Source organism: Solenopsis invicta, chromosome 12, assembly GCF_016802725.1.
Source record: "Solenopsis invicta isolate M01_SB chromosome 12, UNIL_Sinv_3.0, whole genome shotgun sequence".
In the NCBI taxonomy this organism is placed as follows: Eukaryota; Metazoa; Arthropoda; class Insecta; order Hymenoptera; family Formicidae; genus Solenopsis; species Solenopsis invicta.
Genome location: NC_052675.1, coordinates 2696174 through 2719926, shown reverse-complemented (window position 1 = coordinate 2719926; position 23753 = coordinate 2696174). Strand labels below are relative to the sequence as shown.

Below are 23753 nucleotides of genomic sequence, written 5' to 3'. Positions count from 1 at the left end.
CATCGGCTCACAACCTGGGAAGTGGAGTTCCGCGCCTCTACCAAGCGATTTTGGCGTGAGTCGTTGCCACCGCCGCACAACATTGCGGTATTAACCGTAGCGCGTCGCGATCGTTCAGCCGACAGTACAGCTGTACCGCGCGCGCGAAGTCTATTGTCACCGGGCCCATGCGTCCGTGGCCGTGGCCGCGGCCTTCAGCAAGGCCACGACACCGACTCGTAAATAGAGATTTTGAATTCCGAGAACTTCGGCTCGGAATCACCTGCGTGTAAATAGTTCGCGATTCCTAGTCCGTCCGCGTGTAAATAACGTGTCCGCCCGTCTGAGTGTGATTACTTCTGTTTCCGTCCGTCCGCGCGTTATCTTTCCGTTTGTCCGTCCGCGTGTAGAATTAAGTTTCACATTACGTCCGTCCGAGCGTCACCACCATTTGTCCGTCCGCGCGCCGCGTTCGCGAACGTTACTCTGTACATACCGTTACATATTCAATAAACAGCATCATTTTGTTCAACACCAAAACACACGGCTAGTTCTCTCGGCGACCTATCCGCGTCCTCGTCCGCCAAAGTCACACTGCCCCGTGGAAGTCAGGTCGTTACATGGCGCCCGAACAGGGACCGTTTCCGTTTCCGATCGTGGAGAACTGGACCCGTACCGAACCGATGCCCTGGAGCTGAATATACCGTATCGGCCGTGCCGAACTCGTCCGTCAACTCCGACACGCCGATCTCGCCACCGACGAAAATGTTGACGAACTCAGCCGCCGTCTCAGCGAATTTTGTGTATTGTATCCCGAACACGTACCGGCCAAAATTATGCTCGATCCGCCCGCGATTAATATCGACGCGCCGGAACCACCCGCGGCAACCGCAAGCGATCCTCCTGCCAAAATAATGAACCAGATACGAAAAAGGGGATGCCATTTTGACGGGAAGGACCCGGTATCCTTCCTCGAGCAAATTGAGAAACTATAAGCCGAGTACGGTTACGACGACGCGTCCCTCCTTTGCGGCCTACCGGAGATGCTACGCGGCGACGCTCTCCTCTGGTACCAGTGTTGCCAGATCCAGTGAAAGAAGTGTAGTACCAACCTAAAGAAATAGTCGTATTTATGTCGTACCAATATAATAAAATAGTAGTACAAATAGTAGTATTCTCTTACTCTATTTTATATATATATATCTTCAAAAATGTTGGCGCTTGAAACGAGAAAAATGTAGAGTGGGTAAAAATACTTTAGTAGAATGTATAGGCCGGTTCAAAAGGGATCTCAGGGGGGTGCGGGGAAGGGGGGAATATTTCGGGTCGCGCGGGGGGACCAAACCGGCGATAGGGTCCCGCGGGTGGACCAAACCGGGGGGGGGGGGGGGGGGGGGGGGGCTTAAAACGGGGTCACACGTGTAAACCTAACCGGTAGTTCTGCGTAATCAATGTTTATATAAACAGTGATAACGATTCGAGGACCATGTTCTTGGCCGATGTTTAAATAAATTTGACACCTTTGAAATGTGTCGCGTGGAGGCAACTGGCCATTTAATGTAAACATGGACCATGTACTTGTCACTCTGTTTACATAAACATAATAAATCACACCGCGAGGAGGTGGGTATGACAGTACTTTGAAATCGGAAATGGTTCTGCGTAATCAATGTTTATATAAACAGAGATAACGATTCGAGGACCATGTTCTTGACCGATACCTTTGAAATGTGTCGCGTGGAGGCAACTACTGACCATTTAATGTAAACATGGACCATGTACTTGTCACTCTGTTTACATAAACATAATAAGTCACACCGCGAAGAGGTGTGTATGACTGTACTTTGAAATCGGAAATGTCTGTCATCACGAGGGTGATAAGCGATACGATGGCGAATATTTTGTGGGGTGTGCGCGGCTATTTCCGCGGGGCCCGCCGCCGCCGCCGCCCCCCAACGCTCGCTATCCTCTAATAATTTTTTGGTCAAGGTGGATGCAAGAGAGAGAGAGAAAAGCGCTGAACAGCTCTTTCAGCTGTGCTAATAACGCGTTGAAATATTATTTAGATTTGTTTACGTGAGCTCTCTTTCATGCGCGGTTGTCGCCCAGTGGCATGTCTAATCGTGCAAGGTATCTTTCTTAGTAAAGAGAAGCGCCGATAATCCGGCTTCTAATGACACGTGTAAATAATATTTAGATTTGTTTACGTGAGCTCTTTTTCATGTGCGGTTGCCACCCTGTGGCATGTCTAATCTTGCAAGATATCTTTCTTAGTAAAGAGAAGCGCCGATAGTCCGGCTTCTAATGACACGTGTAAATAATATTTAGATTTGTTTACGTGAGCTCTTTTTCGTGTGCGGTTGCCACCCAGTGGCATGTCTAATCGTGCAAGGTATCTTTCTTAGTAAAGATAAGCGCCGATAATCCGGCTGCTGCACGTTGAAACAATATTTAGATGATGCAAGAGGGAAGCGTTAATATTTCGATCGATTAAACAAAACTCATGTTTCGGTTATAAGTTTGGCGAATGTATTATACGATCAGTCTCGATGTGGACACCGAATCAGTCGTAATAGTTACTCTCTAAAAAAATGGTTGATCATATTGAAGTTCACATTAAACGCAGTCAAAAATAGAGTTTGACAACGCAATGTTTGATATAGACATAAATCTATTTATAGATTTTGATCTAGAAAAAATCGTGTACGTTCTCGATAATGTGTTTATGCCGGAAGAAGAAGAAGAAGAAACCGATGTTCCACGACGACGAGTATCGTCGATAAAATTCGCGATCGAGAATTAGGAATACGCGGGACTTGTGAACGTGCCGTGAGACAAGGTGTCATTATTAACTCAGAATGTGTTTGTAGATTGTCAGACTACAGGAAAAGAAAATTGTATTTGCTCATACTGGACCATCTGTGCGCGTTTGGTAATTGTGAAGAAAAGCAATTAAACAAATACCAGTGGGCAAAAAAAATTTACCAGAATATCTCTATATACGATATCATTCTGCAGATTACGATTCCCGCTGGTCATGGACAGTGCATCAAATTTCTTGCAATAAACGTGTATACACCACCACCACCACAGAACTGCGACGATAAGCGCGAACCTGCAGTGATTAATTTATTTAATCGGTGGGTTGAAAAGAGAAATAGAGAGCAGGATGATCCTTGGTGGAGATACGCTATACCTCCTGATTTTTGTGAATTAAAATATATAAACGGACACTGTAACGTTCTAAGCGCACAGCGAATTTGCAAATCATGTAAACAAAATACGTGCAAGTGCTCCGAGAAAGCGTGTGATACGTACTAAAAAACTGAAAAAATGGAAAATAGTGAGCGAGTGGAACGCGAACTGCTCGAGCAATGCTCGCAGATTGCAAATTTAGCTGAATGTTTCGAGTGGTTGCAACGATGCGACGAGTACCTCGAAGAACATTGTAGTGCCAAACGTCCTCGACTCGCCGTGGGAAAAAGACAATCACTTGTGTCAAGAATCGCGCGACTCAAAGGTGAAAAAGCGCAGTTAGAAAGACGTTTCATGCACGTTGGTGGCAATTATGCAAGCACTGGCGCTGGTGATACACTGAAAAAAATGGTCTTGCAAGTACAGTAAAAATTTTCTGGGTGCAAAAAATTAACTGAGGTAGATAAATGATTAGCCAATCTGTGATATCGCATATGTCTTACACTTAATCAATCTAAATGACAGAGACAGAATTTATATCTGAACTGTTAGTGAAATGTAGAAAGACAGTTTTTCTGTAGCGCCTATCCATGTTAAGCACAATCAAACCTGTTAGAAAGTTCGACTATGGTACACAGAAAAGATTAGCTGCAAGCGAGACAAATGAATATATGATCCTCATACAAACAGTTCGTGTAACGCGCCCACTCCGTCTAGTTCTTTTTAAGAATCTTTCGCGCTCAACTGTTTCACGTGCATGATGCAAGACTGTGCCGGATCTTGCAAGAGTGTTCGCGCGCAGTGAGCAGTGTTGGTGTTCGGCTGGCAGTGCATTGCAGTAAATATCGGAATACAGCCTGCATTCGAGGGAGAACTCGACGGCCGGGTAGCGGAGACGATGACGACGACGACGGTGGACAACGGCGAGCCGTTATAATCATGTCACATGAGATTATTGAACTGACGATTCAGGACTTACTAAAAGATTGGAATCTCGATCAATACGTATCGGCGTTTGAAAGTAAGTACGAAAATAAGTGCCATTAACCGGCCTATTTCCTCCAACTATGCCCTTTCGTGTCTCACGAATTTTCAAAATTTCGGTGGGACACGAAAGTGCATGGTTGGAAAATTACGTCAGTGTTGTGTGAAAGCTATTAACATTTTGAAAAACGCGTGGGACTCGAAAGTGCATGGTTGGAGGACTAATATGCCAGAAAAAACGTTGGAGGAAATAGGGTTAAGTTTCTTCATTACTTATTGCAGTCATATTAGATATGAATTTATCGCAATTGTTGAAATAGCTTTTTACATGCCATTATTCGTATTCAACGCAAGTTATGTTAATAAAAAATGTAAATAAAAATTTTTCTCTATTCTCTATATAGTTAGTATATCAACAAATAATTATAAATGTTTATCAAATATTAAAGTCCATTTTCGGGTGTAAATTTAGAAAATATAGGACATACAATGTGTATAGAATACATGAATACATATATCTATATTTATTGACAAAAAATGTTACATAGAAGTTAACTACATATACTATATATGTAGATACTATTTATACTTATGGGGTTTTATATGTATATTGATCTCCTCTAGAGGTAAATTTTTTGTGACGTAAAACACATTTTATAGGTAATTGTATAGACGTTGGTGAACTTCAACTTCTATTACAACCTGAATGGAAGGATATATTAAATGATCTCATTCCAGTCCCTGGCCATAGAATGAGATTTGTCAAAAATTTAAAAGAATTGATGAAGGAGAGCAAATTTGTATCAATAGAGGTATGGCATCATTAGTTTGTGTTGACAATTACAGGAAATATTTAAAGCACCTAATCAGTCACTGCAGATATATTGAATGATGACGATAGAAACGAAAAACGATATATGAATTTTTTTCTTGTACATTAATTATTTATTTCTTATAATAAAATTTATATGTCTTATATTTTCAATGAAAATAAACCTTGTGACATTTCATAAAGATTAATAGGTGCTTGTTAATGTATGAATAGAGAAAAGAAAATTTTCGGTATATTTTACTAATCTGATCTATTAAATATAAATAACATGAATGTGGCATGTGGAAAACTTAATTTATTTTGATGCAAAATATGAGAAAAAATTCATATGATTTCTAATAAATGTAATATGTTTGCAGAGACTGTACACAAATGTAAATTCAACATAGGTTTCTGTAAGAAACCTTATAACAATTATACTTACAATTAGTGTCTCAGTGTTTTTAACAAAATCTGAGAAAGTTTATTTCAGAAATGTCATTACGGTTTAAGATTACAATTCTGAGTTTCTTCTTTCCATTAGAATTTACATTAAATTTTTTAACTTAAAATATATCTCTTTAACATAAAATCTCTTTATAAATAAAGGTCCTCTGACTTATCACTTTGCTTATAATTTTTTCCATTTTTTGAGAATGATAATAATGATCTTCAAAAATTACATAATAAAGATATAAATGAGATTACTATTTCTCTTTCACCTCAACCAGTAAGGATGCTTTAATATTTACCTTAAACATTTATTTCAAGAAATCGAACAAATGTTTCTATTTTTAAACATTCTATTTACATAGGGTACTTCGAGAGATCCTTCTAATTTATTATCAGAAAATATTCAGAAAACGCCAAAAAATATTTCTTCAACACAGGATACTTCAAATTTATCATTAGAAGATAGTCAGGAAACGTCAAAAAATATCTCTTCACAAAAGAGGAGTCGACAGAGTAATGAACCGAATGTGAAACGAGGTGAAGTAAGTTATCAATATAATCTGATGTTGTACAGTGTTCTTGCACACAATGCTTTTGTATATTTAAAATATTTGGTTAACATTTTCCAAAAATTTTGAATTTTTCTTGTTAGGAACTTCGACTTCTTTTAAATAAAACAGCTACGGGTAGATGTATATTGCAACTGGCGAAGCAAGGTCCTTGTTTGAAGCATGATAAGGATAGAAACAAATTAACAGAAATTATTATTGAAGATGAATTAAGCAAATGTGAAAAGTAAGCCTATTGATTTTATAATTTTAAATTGATCCTTCTACAATGATTTTTTCTTAAGTTGCTTCAAGTTGTCTCTTTTTCTTATAACGTTTATATTTCCTAATTCTCAGGATTTCAACTGCAGGCTTCGCTGAACTTGTAAGTGCCATACAACATATATTTCCTGAAGAAGATAGTGTAAGTAGTGTTAATCATAAGTGGGCTTTGTTTTTGTCAAATATATAATAAGTATTTTTTGTGTATAGGTATACTGCATTAACGCTGACCTTATTTTGGCAGGAGCTTTATTTCATTCCATACAAATATTCAAATGGAATGAAATTTGTGGCCAAAGGTAAATTAATTACTAAGTACTATTCTATTCGGAAAGATTTCAAAGCGCTTGGCATTATTACTCGAAACAAGGATCAGTTAGACTCAGATTCTTTAGATGATTCAGAAGGTTGGTTGTGTGGTTTCTTTATTTGCATTTTTTTATTCTGCTAATGGAAGATGGATATTACGTATTTACTTTAAACTCTTCTTGTTTATATTTTTGTAATTTATTCTATGGTTTTATTTCATTTAAGTAGATGATGATGTACAAGGAAAGCTAAACTTTCTTGAAGAGAACATAGAGCCTTGGTCAACAGTAGTACAGTATTGGATGGATACTTCTAAACAAAGAATTGCAAAATTACATGCCCAATCTCGAGTTACAAACAGAAATAAAGACAAAGACAATAACAAGAGAAATGTTAAAAGCAAGCAAAAAAGCACAGCAATTCCAGAAACCACACAAATTTCAACTTATACAAACAAATTCCCCGCTCTCAAGGAAAACCTTGGATACACTTTGGTTAATATTTAATATTACTTACTGTTCTGTATTTTATCACATGATAAATTCAATTTATACATAGTATTTTTTGTGTTTCAGTTTGAAATAGATTTTGATTTGCTGTATCCTGAACAAAAACTTAAGGCTTACAACTCTTATAAAGATTTTTGTGATCGTATTATACAAGCTCTCACAAACGAAGAAAGTAAATGCGAGGCCCTAAAAGATAATTTGCTACTTGTAACAAGTGATGATATTTCAGAAGGTAATGTTAAGGACGTAATTTTATTTTCATTAAAAAACACATCATTTTTTAGGATTCAAGATTACTTTTTATACTGTCAATAAACTTTTCCTTCATTAACAGAGACTAGAAATTTAGTGGCACTATTGTCACTTTGTTATTTGGACACTGTTGTGACCGTTGCCCGTCAATCTGGTCGTACGTGGAGGCCACCTCATACAGAAATTCAGGAAGGAGTAATTTCACTAATTGAGGTGAGTATTTACAAAGGTGATGTTATGTACATATTTTCTGTCTTTGATCTGAACATTTTCGGAAAAACAACTTTTCCAAAAATGTTCACATGAAAAAGAAAATATTTTTACTTATTATTGATTTTATTTCAATAGTATATTTTATTTCTAGAGTGTTGGAAAACTTCAAACATTTATGCAGGAAAGAAAGAAAAAACTAATTAATTGGGGCATTACTATACAGCCATATGTTCTTGTTTGTGGATCATCTGTGAATGATATAGATGCCTGTTATGTAATTCTTGATACAGAGACACAATTTCTCGTTCAATCCCCAGTAAGAGCTTTGGATCTGTGTTTCAAGATTATTAACGCAGCTCACCTAGAGTATTCTCCTGAGAGTTATCGTTTGTGGAGACTTATTCAAAAAGAACTGTATGAGTTAACAACTGAATTTGATGAATTGAAGTCTGATGCTCAACTTCCAAAATTATTTAAAAAGTTTTCTCGTAAGTAGAATACGAGACTTTTTGTGATTATACAGCTTTTGAATGTTCTGGTTTTTCTCTATAAAACATGCAAGCATATTTTCCAATTTTTGTACGCAAATTTTAAGAATACTGCGATTTTATCTATTTCATCTATTTAATATTTAGAATTAATATTTACAGTACTTAGAGATATTGTTATTTGCGGGTTTTACAGCGATTGAATTTTTTACTTTATATATATGTTGCTGTAATATGCCAAATTCAAAGATTTTTATTTTTTATTTTTCTTGATTACTTGAATGCCATTTAACAAAATGCCGTTCTGTTTTATATGTGCAATTAAGTTACACGAGATAAATCATTTACATAGACACCTAAGACTTATTCATAAGCTCGATGATAACCGTTCTGTTTTCAAATGCATTGAAGTTGGGTGTCACCAACGATGCTCTAACTGGTGTAGCTTTAGACGTCATTTGAAAAAGTTTCATGCCCCTACTGATAATACTTCAGATTCTAATGTATTGCCTAGTGATAACAAGACGACTAATAATGAGTGCAGAAATGATAGTTTCTCTTCATTTATTGATGATTGTGTTGAACCATCTATTGATGGTTCAACACAAGAAACTTCTTCCCATGACAAATGTCTACTTAATGAAACTTTTTTGAAAGATCAAATCACGACTTATGCTTCCATGCAAATAGCACAACTGTACAGTAAACCTGGTCGCCCTCGTAAAATAATTCAAGAATATGTAGGAAACATTACTGATTTTTTGTCCACTACTCTCTCATTCCTATCTGCTGATATTTCAGCTATATGTCTAAGTCGAAATGTTGATTCTAATATTATTGATGACATTTGTTGTCAACTCAATGTATTAAAAAGTCCATTTGAGGACTTAAAATCAGAATACTTAAGATTACAATATATGAAAAAATTAGGGTTTTATATTCCACCTGAAGACTATAACATTGCTCCTGATATGTTTACAAAAATAATTGATGGAAAAGTACTTGTTGACATTGGTAATGTTAAAGGACAATATGTACCTTTAAGGAAAATTCTGAAAGTTTTTCTAGAATTACCGAATGTGTTAAATGTTATTAAAAATGTTTTAAGTGAAACTTCATGTGAGGATCTTTTTGCTGACTATATCCATGGATCTCATTGGCAAAATAAAAAAATTTTCTTTGGTGAGAAACTTGTAATTCCTCTTTTTGTATTTTATGATGACTTTGAAGTTGATAAAGAAATTGGAAATCACAGTGCTAAACTTGGTGCTGTCTATGTGAAAATAGCATGCCTTCCCTCAGAATTTCAAGGTTCTTTAGATAATATTTTCTTAGCTTTGCTTTTTAACACATGTGATCGTATTAATTATGGAAATAAACGAACATTCGGGATTTTTATTAAAGAGTTAAACTTTTTGTTCAATAATGGTATCGAAATTATTATAAATAGTGTTGTTCACACAGTCTATTTTGTTATGACTCTTCTAGTGGCTGATAATTTAGCTCTCCATTCAATGCTTGGTTTTGCTGAAGGGTTTACTGCAAATTTTCCATGTCGTATATGCCATGCTCATAGATCTTTAATTCATATTCAAACAGAGGAAGATTCAAGTTTACTCAGGAATAAATTACAGCACGATATAGATTGCAAAATTGGTAACGTATCTTTAACTGGAGTCAGTGGAGAGTTTGTCCTAAACGAGGTAGAGACTTTTGAAGTAACTGACAATCCAAGTGTTGACATTATGCATGACATTTTTGAGGGTACTTGTATTTACGATATGGGTCACATTCTCTATCAATTAATTTTTGTAAAGAAATATTTTACTGTTGAAACACTTAACTTCCGACTCATTACATTTAATTATGATAAAACTATCACTAATAAGCCTACTGAGTTTAAAGAAAAGGCTCTTCGCACTAAATCAGTGAAAATGACTGCCAGTGAGATGCGCACTTTTGTTCGTATCTTTGTTTTACTTGTAGGTGACCTTGTTCCTGATAACGATCCCATATGGAAGTTTTACTTAATTCTCCTTGATATTATTGAAATTGTTTTGTGTAGACAAATGCAGAAAGAGATGATTAAGATATTGAAGGAGAGAATTAGTGAACATCATCGTTTGTATGTTATTCTTTTCCAAGATACATTGAAACCTAAACACCTTCATATGGTTCATTATCCATCAATTTTGTCTCGGTCTGGTGCTCTTGTTAATTTAGCATGTGATCGGTTTGAAGCCAATCATCAGCCAGCTGTGCAAGACGCTAAAGCTACTCGTTCTAGGAAAAATATTGCTTTCACTTTAGCTTTAAAACAGCAACTTCGGTGTGCTTACCGATTCATGACTCGAAAGGGACTTCATACTTTATTAGAAGTAGGACCTGAAGAAAAGCCAGATTATTATAATTCGTTATTACTTCCAATAAGTTTTTCTAATGGCTTTATGCAACATGCTTTTGTCATCTTTAAAGGAACTTTATATAAAAAGGGAATGTGCGTTGCAATTGGAGTGGATGATGATAATGGGCCTGAATTTGGTATTATTTCCTCCGTATTAGTAAATCATAATGGCACTGTCTGCCTCATGTGCAATGTCCTTTCATGTACAATGTACAGTGAACATTTTCATGCTTATAATGTTACTAAAACTGCGAAAATAATATCAATTCTAGTTACTGATCTTTTAGATTATTTGCCTTTGTTGTTTTGTAAAAGCAATGATGGAAAGCAATATGTTACATTGCATCATTTACTTTAACAACTATAAAGAATATGTAATAAAGCATTATATTTTTAGTTATTAGGTATAGTTGTAATATAATTATAGTTGTAACAAGATAAATAAACTGTATTCTTTTTAACAAGGTGGTATTTCATTTTACACTATATCTTCCCTTATATAGTTAAAAGCAGAAAAATCAGTTTTGCAACTGTTGTAAGATTCTTTAATATAATTGGTTCTTGCTCTTATAGTATCTCATGTATCTATAAATGTATAAACCAATCATATTAAAGAATCTTATAATTGCAAAGCTGTTTTTTCTGCTAAATGCAGCCATTGCATAGGTACGTTAAAAAAGTATACAATTAATTTAGCTGCAGCTACAAAAATAAGTTAGCTATGACACCTAGAATATGTTGTTATATTATCTCGCTGCTGCAGTTATAATCGGCAGTTATATTTCTCACAAACATCGTTCTAGCTGTAGTATTGAAACTCATATTTATCCAATGCAATGATAAACATTTGGTAATGGGACCTAAATTTTCCAGAAGATATTACTAGAATGTTGCTGCTATAAATTCTATATGTGGCAAACAATATTCTAACAGATACAAAAAATAGCGATACATTTTTGTTGTGCCACCTAGAATTCTAACTACACTTGCAAAACATTTTTTTGAGTGTAAGCAATTGCTCGCATGGCGCGAGATCGAGACCGCGTTCAAGAATCGCATTGTGACTGGCGCTGTTATTAACTTTGATTATATCGAGCCGCGACATTTTTTGGAGGACGCCAGTGATTTGGTGATTGAGCGAGTGCAAGACGCTATCGCGAAACATGATAGTGTAAAGGTAAACACCGTATTTAATGGTGAATATGTTAATAATCATGATGAACGTAATATTAAAAATATCGCTACGAAGAACAATGAACTTTATCGATCATCAAATTTGCGCGAGTGGTATCAGCAGAATGTCATCGATGTCACGTTGGCGATGCTCGACGAGTTCCAAGAACGCGATAGCGGTTGGGACTTACGCGAATACTGAATTTAACGGTAAACATTAATAAACATAATCCCATGCACGCGGGATGTTGCATCGAATTGCCGCGGGGAATAAAGAATAAACGTGCCGTGATTAATGTGCAATCGAAAGACAATGCGTGTTTCGCGTGGTCGGTAGTGGCCGCTCTGTACCCTGCCGAAAGACATGCAGACCGAGAGTCGTCATATCCGCATTATTCGACTGTTTTAAATGTTAGTGACATAACATTTCCAATGAACATAAAAGACATTGGAAAATTTGAACGATTAAACGACGTGTCGGTGAACGTGTACGGTACCGAATTCGACAGAAAAGAAAAGAAACTAGGCGTATTCCCGATAAGGCTCACCAAGGATATGAAGGAGAAGCATGCCAATCTACTGTACTTGGAAGATGAACGTGATAACAGCCTCGGCCACTTTGCGTGGATTAAGAACCTGTCACGACTAATCAGTTTACAGCTGAACAAAAACGAACACAAGAAATTCATCTGTGATCGGTAAGTGTAATAATAAAATCTGTTAAAAAAATATTTCTCACTTATAAAAATTGTTTTAATTTTAAAAATCGTCTTCTATTTTTTATAGTTGTCTGCATTACTTCAGCTCAGAAGAAAAGTTGCAGTCACACAAAGTGGATTGTCAGCAATTAAACGACTGTGCCGTTCTACTACCGAGCGAGGATAACAAGTGGCTTGAATTCGATAATTACAACAACAAGGAGCGTGTACCCTTTGTTGTTTATTCAGATTTGGAGTGCATACTGCGGAAGATTGACCCAGGAACAGAGAACACTTCAAATTTCCCGTATCAGCATCACGAGGTATTTAGCAGGGTTGGGAACGTTACTTTAAAAAAGTAACGCGTTACCGTTATTGTTACTGTTTATAAAAAGTAACTCGTTACCGTTACCGTTACTAACTTAAAAAGGTAACGCGTTACCGTTACTGTTGCTTGGAAAGTAACGATTCGTTACTTTTTTGTTATTTTTTGATGATGTTAAAATAGGGATCTTTTAACGTCAAAAAAAATCTATTCAATACGTGATAAAAAGAAACATTTCATGTTTTTTTGTTTTACAAAATCCGCACAGAGGGACATAAATACCTTCCTATGTCTTTTCATGCTTTTATCTCATTCTTTCTTATGTTGTCTTCAATACACGTGCAACTTCAGATGTTAAAACATTTATGGCCGGTATTCATATTTCGAGATTCTTATTTCGAGATCATCTTAAGTAATGTCTTAAGATGCTGATACGTCTCTCTGATTGGTTGATAGCATCATAAAATGATACTTAAGACGATCTTAAATATAAGAGTGGACTATGAATATCATATGTACCATATATCTCCGTGTACATTCAGGAATATGATTCTATCACTGAATATAAATCCTATCGCAATTGCGATTCGTAATCATATACCATATCAAATGATTATGAGTGATAATTAAACATAATTGATCAATACAAAAAGTCTACGTTAACTAATGGGGCGAGTGCTGCCAACCATTTCTCCTACGCTACGCGCGGTCTGCAAATAGTGCCCGTACTGATACCGCTGGAGCGCTGTATAAACGAACGTACTTGTTTAATTTGGTAACTATTAATTATGGGCCGAATAAAGCGCATGTTGGTTACCGAATGTAAAACGAACATAAAATGATGCATCATACGTTTTATGAAACATAGATACTGCCAGCTAAAGTAACGAAAAATAACGGCTGAATTCCGTTACCGTTATTGTAAAAATGTAACGACGTTACGTTACCGTTACAGACATAAAAAAGTAACGCTCGTTACCATAAAAAAGTAACGAAAATGGTAACGGCGTTACAAGTAACGCGTTACTTCCCAACTCTGGTATTTAGTATAGCATATTATGTTAAGTGCTCATACGACGACGCGTTGTCAGAGTATCACTTTCGTCGCGATAACGATTGCGTCGTGTGGTTCGCGAAAGAACTCGAAAACCTGGCGCATAGCGTGAAAGCTAGAATATCCGCCAATGTTCCTATGGAATCATTAATTAAAGAGCAGCAAGAGGCATACAGTAACGCGAGGAATTGTCATATCTGTGAAAAACCGTTCGCACCGAATAGTATACGTGTGCGCGATCATTGCCATTTGACAGGGTCTTACCGTGGTCCAGCTCATTCAGATTGTAATTTAAATTACAAAAATTCATACGTTATTCCGATCGTATTTCATAATTTATTTGGTTACGATGCACATTTCATCATAAAAGAAATTGCCACCACGTTCGAAGGCAAAATCGATTTACTACCGATAAATAAAGAAAAATATATATCTTTTACCAAATATGTTGAAAATACTTGTGATAAAGACATAATTTTCAAAAATGCACGAAATTATATACGGCTACGGTTCATCGATTCGTACAAGTTTTTAAGTTCAAGTCTTGACAAATTGGTATCGTTTTTAAGTCTTGATAAATTAAAAATTTCTCATTCGGAATTTTCCTCGTTATCAAACGAAGACTTTGAATTGTTGACACGCAAAGGTGTCTTTCCATACGAATACGTGGGTAATGTTGACAAACTGTATGAAACGCAACTGCCACCGCGTGAATCATTTTATAGTTCTCTTACCAAGCAGACAGTATCACAGACAGATTATGCTCATGCTCAGAAAGTTTGGCAGCGGTTCTCAATCAAAACCCTGGGTGAATACAGCGACCTATATCTCAAGACCGATGTCTTTTTATTGGCTGATATTTTTCAAAACTTCCACGAAAGTAGCATTAATAGTTATGGTCTTGATCCCGCGCATTATTACACATTGCCAGGCTACACTTGGGATGCAATGTTGAAACTAACACGCGTAAGATTTGAGTTGCTCACCGATATAGACATGATCTTATTTATAGAACGCGGTATACGCGGTGGTTTGAGTCAATGCTCCGGTAGATATGCTAAAGCCAATAATAAGTGCATGCGTTCTTATCTCGATCCATCGAAACCATCGTCTTATCTAATGTATTTTGACATAAACAATATGTATGGTTTTGCGATGTGTCAATCATTACCATACGGTGAGTTTCAATGGATCGAAAACGTTGACAATTTTGACGTGAACGCGATCGCTTCGGATTCGCCCACTGGGTATGTGCTAGAAGTCGATCTCACATATCCACAATGTCTGCACGATCGACACACTGACTTACCTTTCTGCCCTACACACGATAAACCACCAGGATCACGGCAGAAAAAACTTCTCGCAACGTTGTACGATAAAAAGCGGTATGTGATACATTACCGTTATTTGCAACAATGCACGCGCAATGCGGGCTTCGCGTAACAAAAATTCATCGCGTATTACAGTTTGCTCAATCTCCATGGCTTCGCGATTATATAGAATTGAACACAAAATTTAGAATGAGCGCAAAAAATGATTTCGAAAAGAATTTGTACAAATTGATGAACAACGCCATGTTTGGAAAAACTATGGAAAACGTACGTAATCACGTAGACGTAAAATTATTAACAAAATGGGAAGGACGTTACGGTGCAGAGGCAATGATCGCTAAACCAAATTTTCACAGCCGCAGCGTCTTTGCGGAAAATTTAGTTGCCGTCGAACTGCGTAAACTCGAGGTGAAGTTTAATAAGCCGATTTATGTGGGTATGTGCATACTTGACATATCAAAAATCTGCTTGTACGAATTTCATCACGAATATATGTTTCCGCTATATAAAGACAAGTGCAAATTGTTATATTCAGATACTGATAGTCTTGTTTATTTCTGTAGGTTGCGCCGTAGATGCGCTCCACGTTGGCTTGCGGGATAGATAGGCCGTCACAATAAACGTGGCCGAGAGACTGATGTTCTCTTAGTTTTTCTTTATTAATTGAGCACACTAGAACGAGCACTTACATCTCAATCGAGAAATCACTCACAGCCGGCGTAAAACGAACCGATCTGTCGGACGGCTTCTTGCAGAGAGAGCGTCTCGAGAGCCGAGCGCGAACGAACGCTACCGGAGAGCTGCGAAGATAACGGGCCCGTGTGAACGAACACTAGAGGGCGCGGGCAACTTAAGCATAGCACGCTTGGCAATGGACGCAAAGAAAAATGAATTTTATTTGTAGTAATCACAACTTATGAGTAACTTCGAAACTTATTATAAATACCGAACAACGCCGCCCCCCTTGGAAGTGCGAACTTTCAATTCAAGTAAAATTATGTCAATAGAACATTAAACGACGGAGAGGTGGCTTGTAACAAATAAGTTTAAAGAATAAACGTACTGAGCTTGAGATTAGAACTATAATGTAATAATGTGCTTAACATAAAACTAACGCCTGACTGACGCAACAACTTAACTTATAATACTTGTAGTAGTACTTAAACTACGGATTGTTAGTGGTCGTCAGACCTTCTTCGAGCGGCAAGATTGCTAATCTTGCTAAAGGCCGGACGAGCACTCCCCTTGCAGTTCGTATAGTAGCGGTTCGAGCGACGTTATCAGAACCTGTGTGCACTCGTCCAATGGGCCATTGCATGGGAGGTGCGTTTGGTTGTTTACAAAGGACTAGTTGATTTACTTGCAGTTGGGGGCCTTTATTGTTTCTCCACTTTGATCGTTCCTGTAAAGAACTAACATATTCATTTGCCCATCTGCGCCAAAAATGTTGACGTAATTGTTCTACACGCTCCCAGCGAACGAGTCGATTTTCAGGCACGTCGCTCAAATCGGTATAGGGAAAACTGTCGAGAGTCATGCCAATAAGAAAATGACCTGGTGTCAAACATGCAAGATCATTCGGATCTGCGCTTAATGGAGTGATCGGGCGGGAGTTTAATATCGCTTCGATATCGCATAAAACGGTTTGAAACTCTTCATAAGTTAAATGCGCGTTTCCTATTATTCGAGTCATATGATATTTCATCGCCTTCACCGCCGCTTCCCATAACCCGCCGAAATGGGGGGCATTCGGTGGAATCAAGGTCCAAAGAATTTCTTGACTAGAGCAAAATTCTTTTAAGTTGGACTGAATGGATTCCTTAAGATAGGCTTCGTAAAACTCCTTGAGTTGTCTCCGGGCACCTACGAAGTTGGTTCCGTTGTCGGAAAACATACGCGATGGTTTGCCGCGACGAGACAAAAAACGTTTAAAGGCACCTATAAAGGAGTTCAAGTCACTCACGAGCTCGATGTGCACAGCTTTCGTGACAAAGCACACGAATATGGAGGCGTAGGCCTTCTGAAGCCTCGCGTTACGTCTCTTGCCTTCGCGCAACAAGAATGGGCCAGCGTAATCGACGCCGCATTGTGAAAACGGTCGAGAGACCCTGATTCGACTAGCTGGAAGCGATCCCATTAAAGCTTCGGATTGACGGGGTTTCGCTCTGAAGCACTTCACGCAGCCTTGGATGACCTTGCGCGTGCTTGAGCGCAAGGCCAACGGCCAAAATCGTTGTCTGACGGCGGCCATAGTTGCCTGCGTCCCTGCGTGCAGGGTACGGGCGTGAGCCTGTTCTATGACTAAACGTGTTAAAATATGATGGCGCGGAATTAGGATTGGATGACAGACGTCCGGATGCGAACCGGCATTTTTTAAACGTCCCCCAACACGCATGACCCCGGAGTCGTCAATAAAGGGGGATAAGGCGAGAAGAGAGCTTGTTGGGCTTATGGGTTTTCCCTCATTAAGAGCCTTGTACTCTTGTGTGAAGGCATGCCTTTGCACATTCTTGCATATTATGCCAAGCGAGTAGGATGCCTCTGGGGGAGAAATTTGTCTAGATGATACCGTCGGTCGGCGGGTCTTGTTGAAGCGGATGCAATAAGCTACGATGCGGCATATTTTGTTCAAATTGGAGAACTTGTTCAACAGCTCGGCTACGATTGATGAATCAGTTACGACTGTAGGCATGGCGAGCTTCCTTTGCTCTGGGATGTCACCTTCCATTTGTGGAAAGCCGCTGTCTGGCCATGAATTTTCGCTAGATTGCAAAAAGGATGGTCCATGCCACCACATGTCAGAAATAATCAGCTCGCGTGGATACAGACCGCGTGATATAAGATCGGCCGGGTTACTAAGAAAGGGCACATGACGCCAACGACTGGTGTCGCTCAAGCGTTGTATCTCGCCAACCCTGTTGGCTACGAATGTAGACCACCTGCGGGAGTACGACGTTAACCAGTTCAGCGTGATTGTTGAATCACACCAATAGTATTTTTGTATGTTTGTTAGATCAATGGAATTGCTGATCTTAGAGATCATTCGAGCCAGCAGCAAGGCTGCGGATAGCTCTAGACGAGGAAGTGACACTGCCTTGATAGGCGCTACGCGAGATCGCGCGTATACCAATTCCGTGCGGTACTGACTCGGGCCGATCACAGCGCGCATGTACACGCAGGCGCCATATGCGCGCTCGCTGGCATCGCTGAAGCCATGCAGCTGTACTGATCGAGGATCTGTGCTAAATTTAACGCGCCTTGATATTCGCAATTGACCTATTTCTAATAATTGCGCTCGGAAATCAGACCAACGGGTATGGATGTCCTGCGGAACGGATTCGTCCCAATCGACTCCCGCCTGCCATAGTTCCTGTAGCATGAGCTTTGCTGAGACGATGGAGGGTCCTAGGAGACCAAGAGGATCAAATAATCTAGATACCTCAGACAATATTGTACGTTTGGACACAACGCCGCACGATGACTCGAGCTTGCAAGAGAAATGGAGAGTATCCTCGATCCGATTCCAATGAACCCCCAGCACTGAGGATTCGGTCTGGTTGCTTATTTGTACCAATACGTCATTCTGATCGTTCAGAGAAGTTAGTATGTCGGGGCAATTCGACGCCCATTTGCTTAGTTCGAACGCTCCTGAGCGGAGCAGCTGTATGGTTTCGTCGCGAATTGACTCGATATCTTGAATGCTATCTGCTCCCGTGAGCATGTCATCGACATAAAAATCGCGCTGCACACAAACTGAACCCGCGGGATATTTTGAAGCATGAAGTTCAGCAAGGTGCTTTAGACATCTTGTTACTAAGAATGACGCTGTAGACGTCCCGTAAGTCACGGTAGTTAACTCATAAGTATTTATTTTGGTATCAGAGCTGTCGCGCCATAGTATCCTGTGTAGACGTGTTTGCGAGGGATCTAGTAGTACCTGCCGGTACATTTTAATTATGTCGGCAACCAGAACGTATCGGAAAGTGCGGAATCGGATCAGAATTGTAGCTAGGTCCTGTTGGACGACGGGGCCGACCATCAACACATCATTGAGTGATAAGCCATTGCGGCTCTTGCACGACGCATCGAAAACCACGCGTATCTTTGAACTACGATCTTGGCCCTTGAACACGCAATGGTGCGGCAAATAAAATGACACACTTTCTTCCTGTGGTTGCGGGTCTGCCAGGCGCATATGGCCCAGGGAAATGTACTCTTGCATGAAGCGCGAGTACTCAATTTTTAATGACGGATCGCGATTGAAGCGTTTCTCCAAAGAGGTGAATCTTTGCAAGGCATTTACCTTGGAGTCCTTGAGACTGTCAAGAAGATGCTCCTTGATCGGGAGCTTGACAATGTACCTTCCTTCGTGATTTTGCGTCACGCTTGCTAAGAAATGCTGTTCGCAAAATGCTTCCTCCGGCGTGTAATTGCTCGAAGGCGCGAGATTGTCCTCCATTTGCCAAAACTTGTTCAATTGTTCATGTAACGCAGTATTGCTTATAGCGGCATGACAGGATTGCACCCTGGAAATAGTTTCAACCGAATTAAAACGACCGCCCAAAACCCATCCAAAGCGAGTTTTGTGAAGAGTCGGATGGAATTGTGAAGACCTTATCTGACCTACGCACAACAGTTCCCAGAAAATGTCTACCCCTATCAATAAGTCGATTTCTGACGAGGTGTGAAACTGCGGGTCGGCTAATCGAATGTTGGGAGGAAATTTGAAATCCTTACGTTTGAAAGGAACGATTGGAACCTTATCCGTGACTTGATCGGCAACTACGCAGTCGATAACCGTCGTATAAGAATTTATTCTTGATTGTATTCTTAATCGAACGACTTGTGAAGACGTAGTGGTAGCACCGTTTGCTCCGGATATCGAGAGATTGAGATTTCTTGGTCTCAAGGAGAGGGACTCTATGAATTTTCTAGAAATGAAATTGACCTGTGAGCCGCAATCTAGTAGCGCCCTGCAAGACTTGGGCGAGCCTTCGTGATCGAAGGCGTAGACAACCGCGGTGGATAAAACACGATGATCGCTACCGCGCTGACTGATGGCATGCGTTGCCAAGACGGTGGAAGACACGGCTGGTTGCGTGTCATCACCCTTGGTTGCACTGTCATTTGATGACTTGAGTGGAGTGCTCACATGTAGCAAAGTGTTATGCCTTGCTTGACACACCTTGCAACATCCCGCAGTACATTTGCCAGACGCATGAGTAGCGGGACGCAGACAATTTGTACACATCTTACGACCGCGGACTTCAGATACTCTTTGGGTGACCGGAAGTGCCAGAAAATCCCTGCAATTGTATACCAAATGCTCTCCCTGACAATAGTTGCACTTGAGCTTGACCGTAGCGGTACAGGACGAACGACGTTTCGATTGAGGACCCGATTGGTTGGGCCTTGAGTCGCTCTTTGCAGCGTGAGCACTTGACTTGGAAGTTGCCTCAAGAGTTTGGCAATGATGCGTAATAAACGTAAAAAATTGTTTGAGCGTGGGCAATTCGGAGCCCGTGAGTGACGATTGCCATTCGCGAAGCGTGAGGTTATCGAATTTTGAGCTTAACACGTATATTAAAATATCGTCCCACTTATCAGTAGGTCGTTTCAAGGCTTCCAGCGCGTGTAAATGCTTAGCAGCGCCATCTGCAATTTGGCGTAATTCGGAGGAATTTTCCTTCATCATTGACGGTAAGCTCATTAAAGCCTTGATGTGATTTTGCACGATAACGCGTTTATTGTCATAGCGTTCCTTTAGTAACTCCCACGCGATCATATAATTAGCGCTCGAAATTTCCAATGAATTGACGACACTGCTTGCGTTGCCCGTCAATGATGCACGCAAATACTGGAAACGTTGAATGTCACTGAGGCTCGCGTTAGAATGAATAACCGAATGAAATGTATCATAAAATGGGAACCATTCGTCGTATTTGCCAGAGAAGACCGGGAGATTTAACTTAGGAAGCCGAATGCTCGTATGTGATTCTGAATTTCGGTGATTGCTACTTTCGCGAGAAGTCGAAGGAGAAGGCAATGGAGTCGCGAGGTCGCGATCAATGCGTGTCAAATTTAATATTTCACGCATTTTCGACGATAGCGCATAGAAGTGTTCTTCAAAGATGACGCGATCGCTTGCCTCACTTTCGTCTAGCGCCTCTATCTTACATTACAATTGGTTGTACTCCGCGAAAAATTGATCTAACTTGAGCTTGCGTTCCTCAATCTGTGCGAGTATCGCCGGGCTTGGGGCCGCAATCCCCTCAACATACGTTTTGATACGCGTACACGAACCTTTCAAGGTCGTACGCTGACGCTTGAGAGCCGCGAGATCCTCGGGCATGTTGTAAATTACAATGAATTGGCAACGACACGGATAATAGTCTTCCCTACCTTATCTACGCGCGCGCGCGCGCGAGAGTGTCCGGTCCCGATGGCCGTCCTCGGTCGTCTCGGTCGGTAACTGGAAGGTCGCTGATGATGTGAAAATCCGCGACGAATGGCCGCCGCTGCTTGTCGTTGTCAGGATTCGTAATAGCGGAGAGAGCCGCTGCTGGATTGACGTCGTCGAAGCCGTCCTCGTGACAGACGAAACCTCGTGGTCGCACCTTTCGTTGATGAGAATCCGATGCTTCGGTAGTGCCAATGAGCACGAGCCGTTTGAAATATGGCCGGGCTTGCTGCTTGGTGATGAGATCGTCAATATGGCTGTCGTCGTCCGTTGAGTCGACGACAAGATTGTGACGCCAATATGGCCGTCCTTGTACTTGACGCCAAGATCGTCAATATGGCTGTCGTCGTCCGTTGAGTTCGACGACGAGACTGTGCCGCCAATATGGCCGTCCTTGCACTTGAGTGGCGAGGAGAGGATGGCACAGCCGTACAGAGAATGGCGGCGGACACTAGGGATGGCTACACTTGCCCTTGACTGAGATTTTGTGTCGTAGTCACCGCGTCTGATGGTCTCGAAGAAGATGTATGCACGAATGTTCGTTGTGGATCTCAAGGCTGAGATGGCTACACACGTGGCTGTTGCACGGCAATGGTGGCTGCACGAATATTCGTTGTCGATTTCGAGACTGATTCGGCTGCTTACTTGACTGTTGCGTAGCAGCGCTGGCTGTGCTTGCTCTCGTTGGTGAGGAAGCCTCGAGATGTATTACGCCGATCAGGGTCTGATGCGTAGATCTGACGATGTAGGAAACTCGCCGGTGCTCGGGATGAATGTTCATCCGGCTCGAAGGACCAAAAGTTGTAGGTTGCGCCGTAGATGTGCTCCACGTTGGCTTGCGGGATAGATAGGCCGTCACAATAAACGTGGCCGAGAGACTGATGTTCTCTTAGTTTTTCTTTATTAATTGAGCACACTAGAACGAGCACTTACATCTCAATCGAGAAATCACTCACAGCCGGCGTAAAACGAACCGATCTGTCGGACGGCTTCTTGCAGAGAGAGCGTCTCGAGAGCCGAGCGCGAACGAACGCTACCGGAGAGCTGCGAAGATAACGGGCCCGTGTGAACGAACACTAGAGGGCGCGGGCAACTTAAGCATAGCACGCTTGGCAATGGACGCAAAGAAAAATGAATTTTATTTGTAGTAATCACAACTTATGAGTAACTTCGAAACTTATTATAAATACCGAACAATTTCCTCGAGTGCGATGATATTTATTCAACGATGAAACGTGATATAGCGAGATATGATACAAGCGATTATCCCGCAGACAACCCGTACGGTATGCCTCTCGCGAATAAAAAAGTCCTCGGTCTAATGAAAGATGAAAACAACGGTGCGATCATGACCGAATTTGTAGGGCTTAGAGCAAAGATGTACGCAATCAAAGTAGATGGCAAAAAGGATACCAAAAAAGCGAAAGGTGTGAAAAACAATGTAGTAGCGCGAACTATTACTTTTGAGGATTATATGCGATGTTTGATGAAATAGAAATAACTCGTAGCCAATCGTGTATACGTTCGAAGCTGCATCAAGTGTTTACGGTTTCAGAATCCAAAGTGGCGCTCTCGCCATATGATGATAAAAGATACCTTGTTCCATCATCATTAACAAATACATTACCATGGGGACATTGGCAGATACAATTATAATCATAAGATGTTCTCACATTTTTACAAATATTATGCATTTTAATCTTTTATTGTATTACATTTTTTTGTATTTCTTACACGTTTAATATGCTAGTAATATTTTATATAAGTACGTTATTCATACTTTATACTTTGTTTTATATTCGGTATGCTTCATTTTATACATCTTATGTATTGTTTCATATATGTCACACGCTTAATATATATTTGACGTTTTATGAATAAGATATTTTTGATATTTTTTCAAATTTTAGATATACGTTTTTTAATAAAAATTTTTATATGACATTTTGTATTAATAAGGATAGAAGAAGAATAAAGACCTAAAAATTGTTTGTATTCATTTTATATATTTTGTAAACGCTATGATATAAAATATATACATATTTAATTGAAATAAATCAAATAACATCTTTTTTATTTATCCATGAGTTGTGCGAATCATCAAATCCCAGCCACTTGACGTAAACCTTGTTTCCTTTCTTCTTTATTATCTTCTCTACCAGGTATACATTTGGATGAGTCGTGCGATGCAACTCGTACTCATAGAAGGCACCCGCTATTTGTTTACCGCGATAATCTTCCAGGAGATAAGTTACGGGATTAGTGCGCTGTACTTTAACGATCTT

At 39.8% G+C, this 23753-nt stretch overlaps 3 protein-coding genes across 4 annotated transcripts; 2 read left to right on the top strand and 1 right to left on the bottom strand.

Annotated features, from left to right (window-relative positions):
* The first annotated feature begins 3460 nt into the window (after nt 1–3460).
* On the top strand, nt 3461–10888 carry LOC113003418. Of its 2 annotated transcripts, XM_039456266.1 has the most exons (11): nt 3461–4195; nt 4819–4970; nt 5625–5699; nt 5785–5964; nt 6075–6217; nt 6328–6394; nt 6497–6659; nt 6790–7055; nt 7137–7302; nt 7405–7535; nt 7687–10888. In XM_039456266.1, the coding sequence occupies exons 1-11, from the start codon at nt 4114–4116 to the stop codon at nt 8029–8031; spliced, it is 1770 nt and encodes a 589-aa protein (XP_039312200.1). In that variant the 5' UTR covers nt 3461–4113; the 3' UTR covers nt 8032–10888. The 2 variants fall into 2 exon arrangements, with proteins under 2 accessions (XP_039312200.1, XP_039312201.1); XM_039456267.1 differs by lacking the exon at nt 5625–5699.
* Nucleotides 9499–10785, top strand: LOC120359055. Its single transcript, XM_039455347.1, has one exon. It carries the CDS (start codon nt 9499–9501, stop codon nt 10783–10785), a length of 1287 nt encoding a protein of 428 aa, XP_039311281.1.
* Nucleotides 10889–16173: 5285 nt separating the features above from the next.
* LOC105201064 lies at nt 16174–22249 on the bottom strand. The gene is made up of 3 exons (XM_039455346.1): nt 22114–22249; nt 21613–22046; nt 16174–20976 (listed from the first exon to the last, which is right to left on the bottom strand). The coding sequence occupies exons 1-3, from the start codon at nt 22247–22249 to the stop codon at nt 16174–16176; spliced, it is 5373 nt and encodes a 1790-aa protein (XP_039311280.1).
* Nucleotides 22250–23753: the final 1504 nt, after the last annotated feature.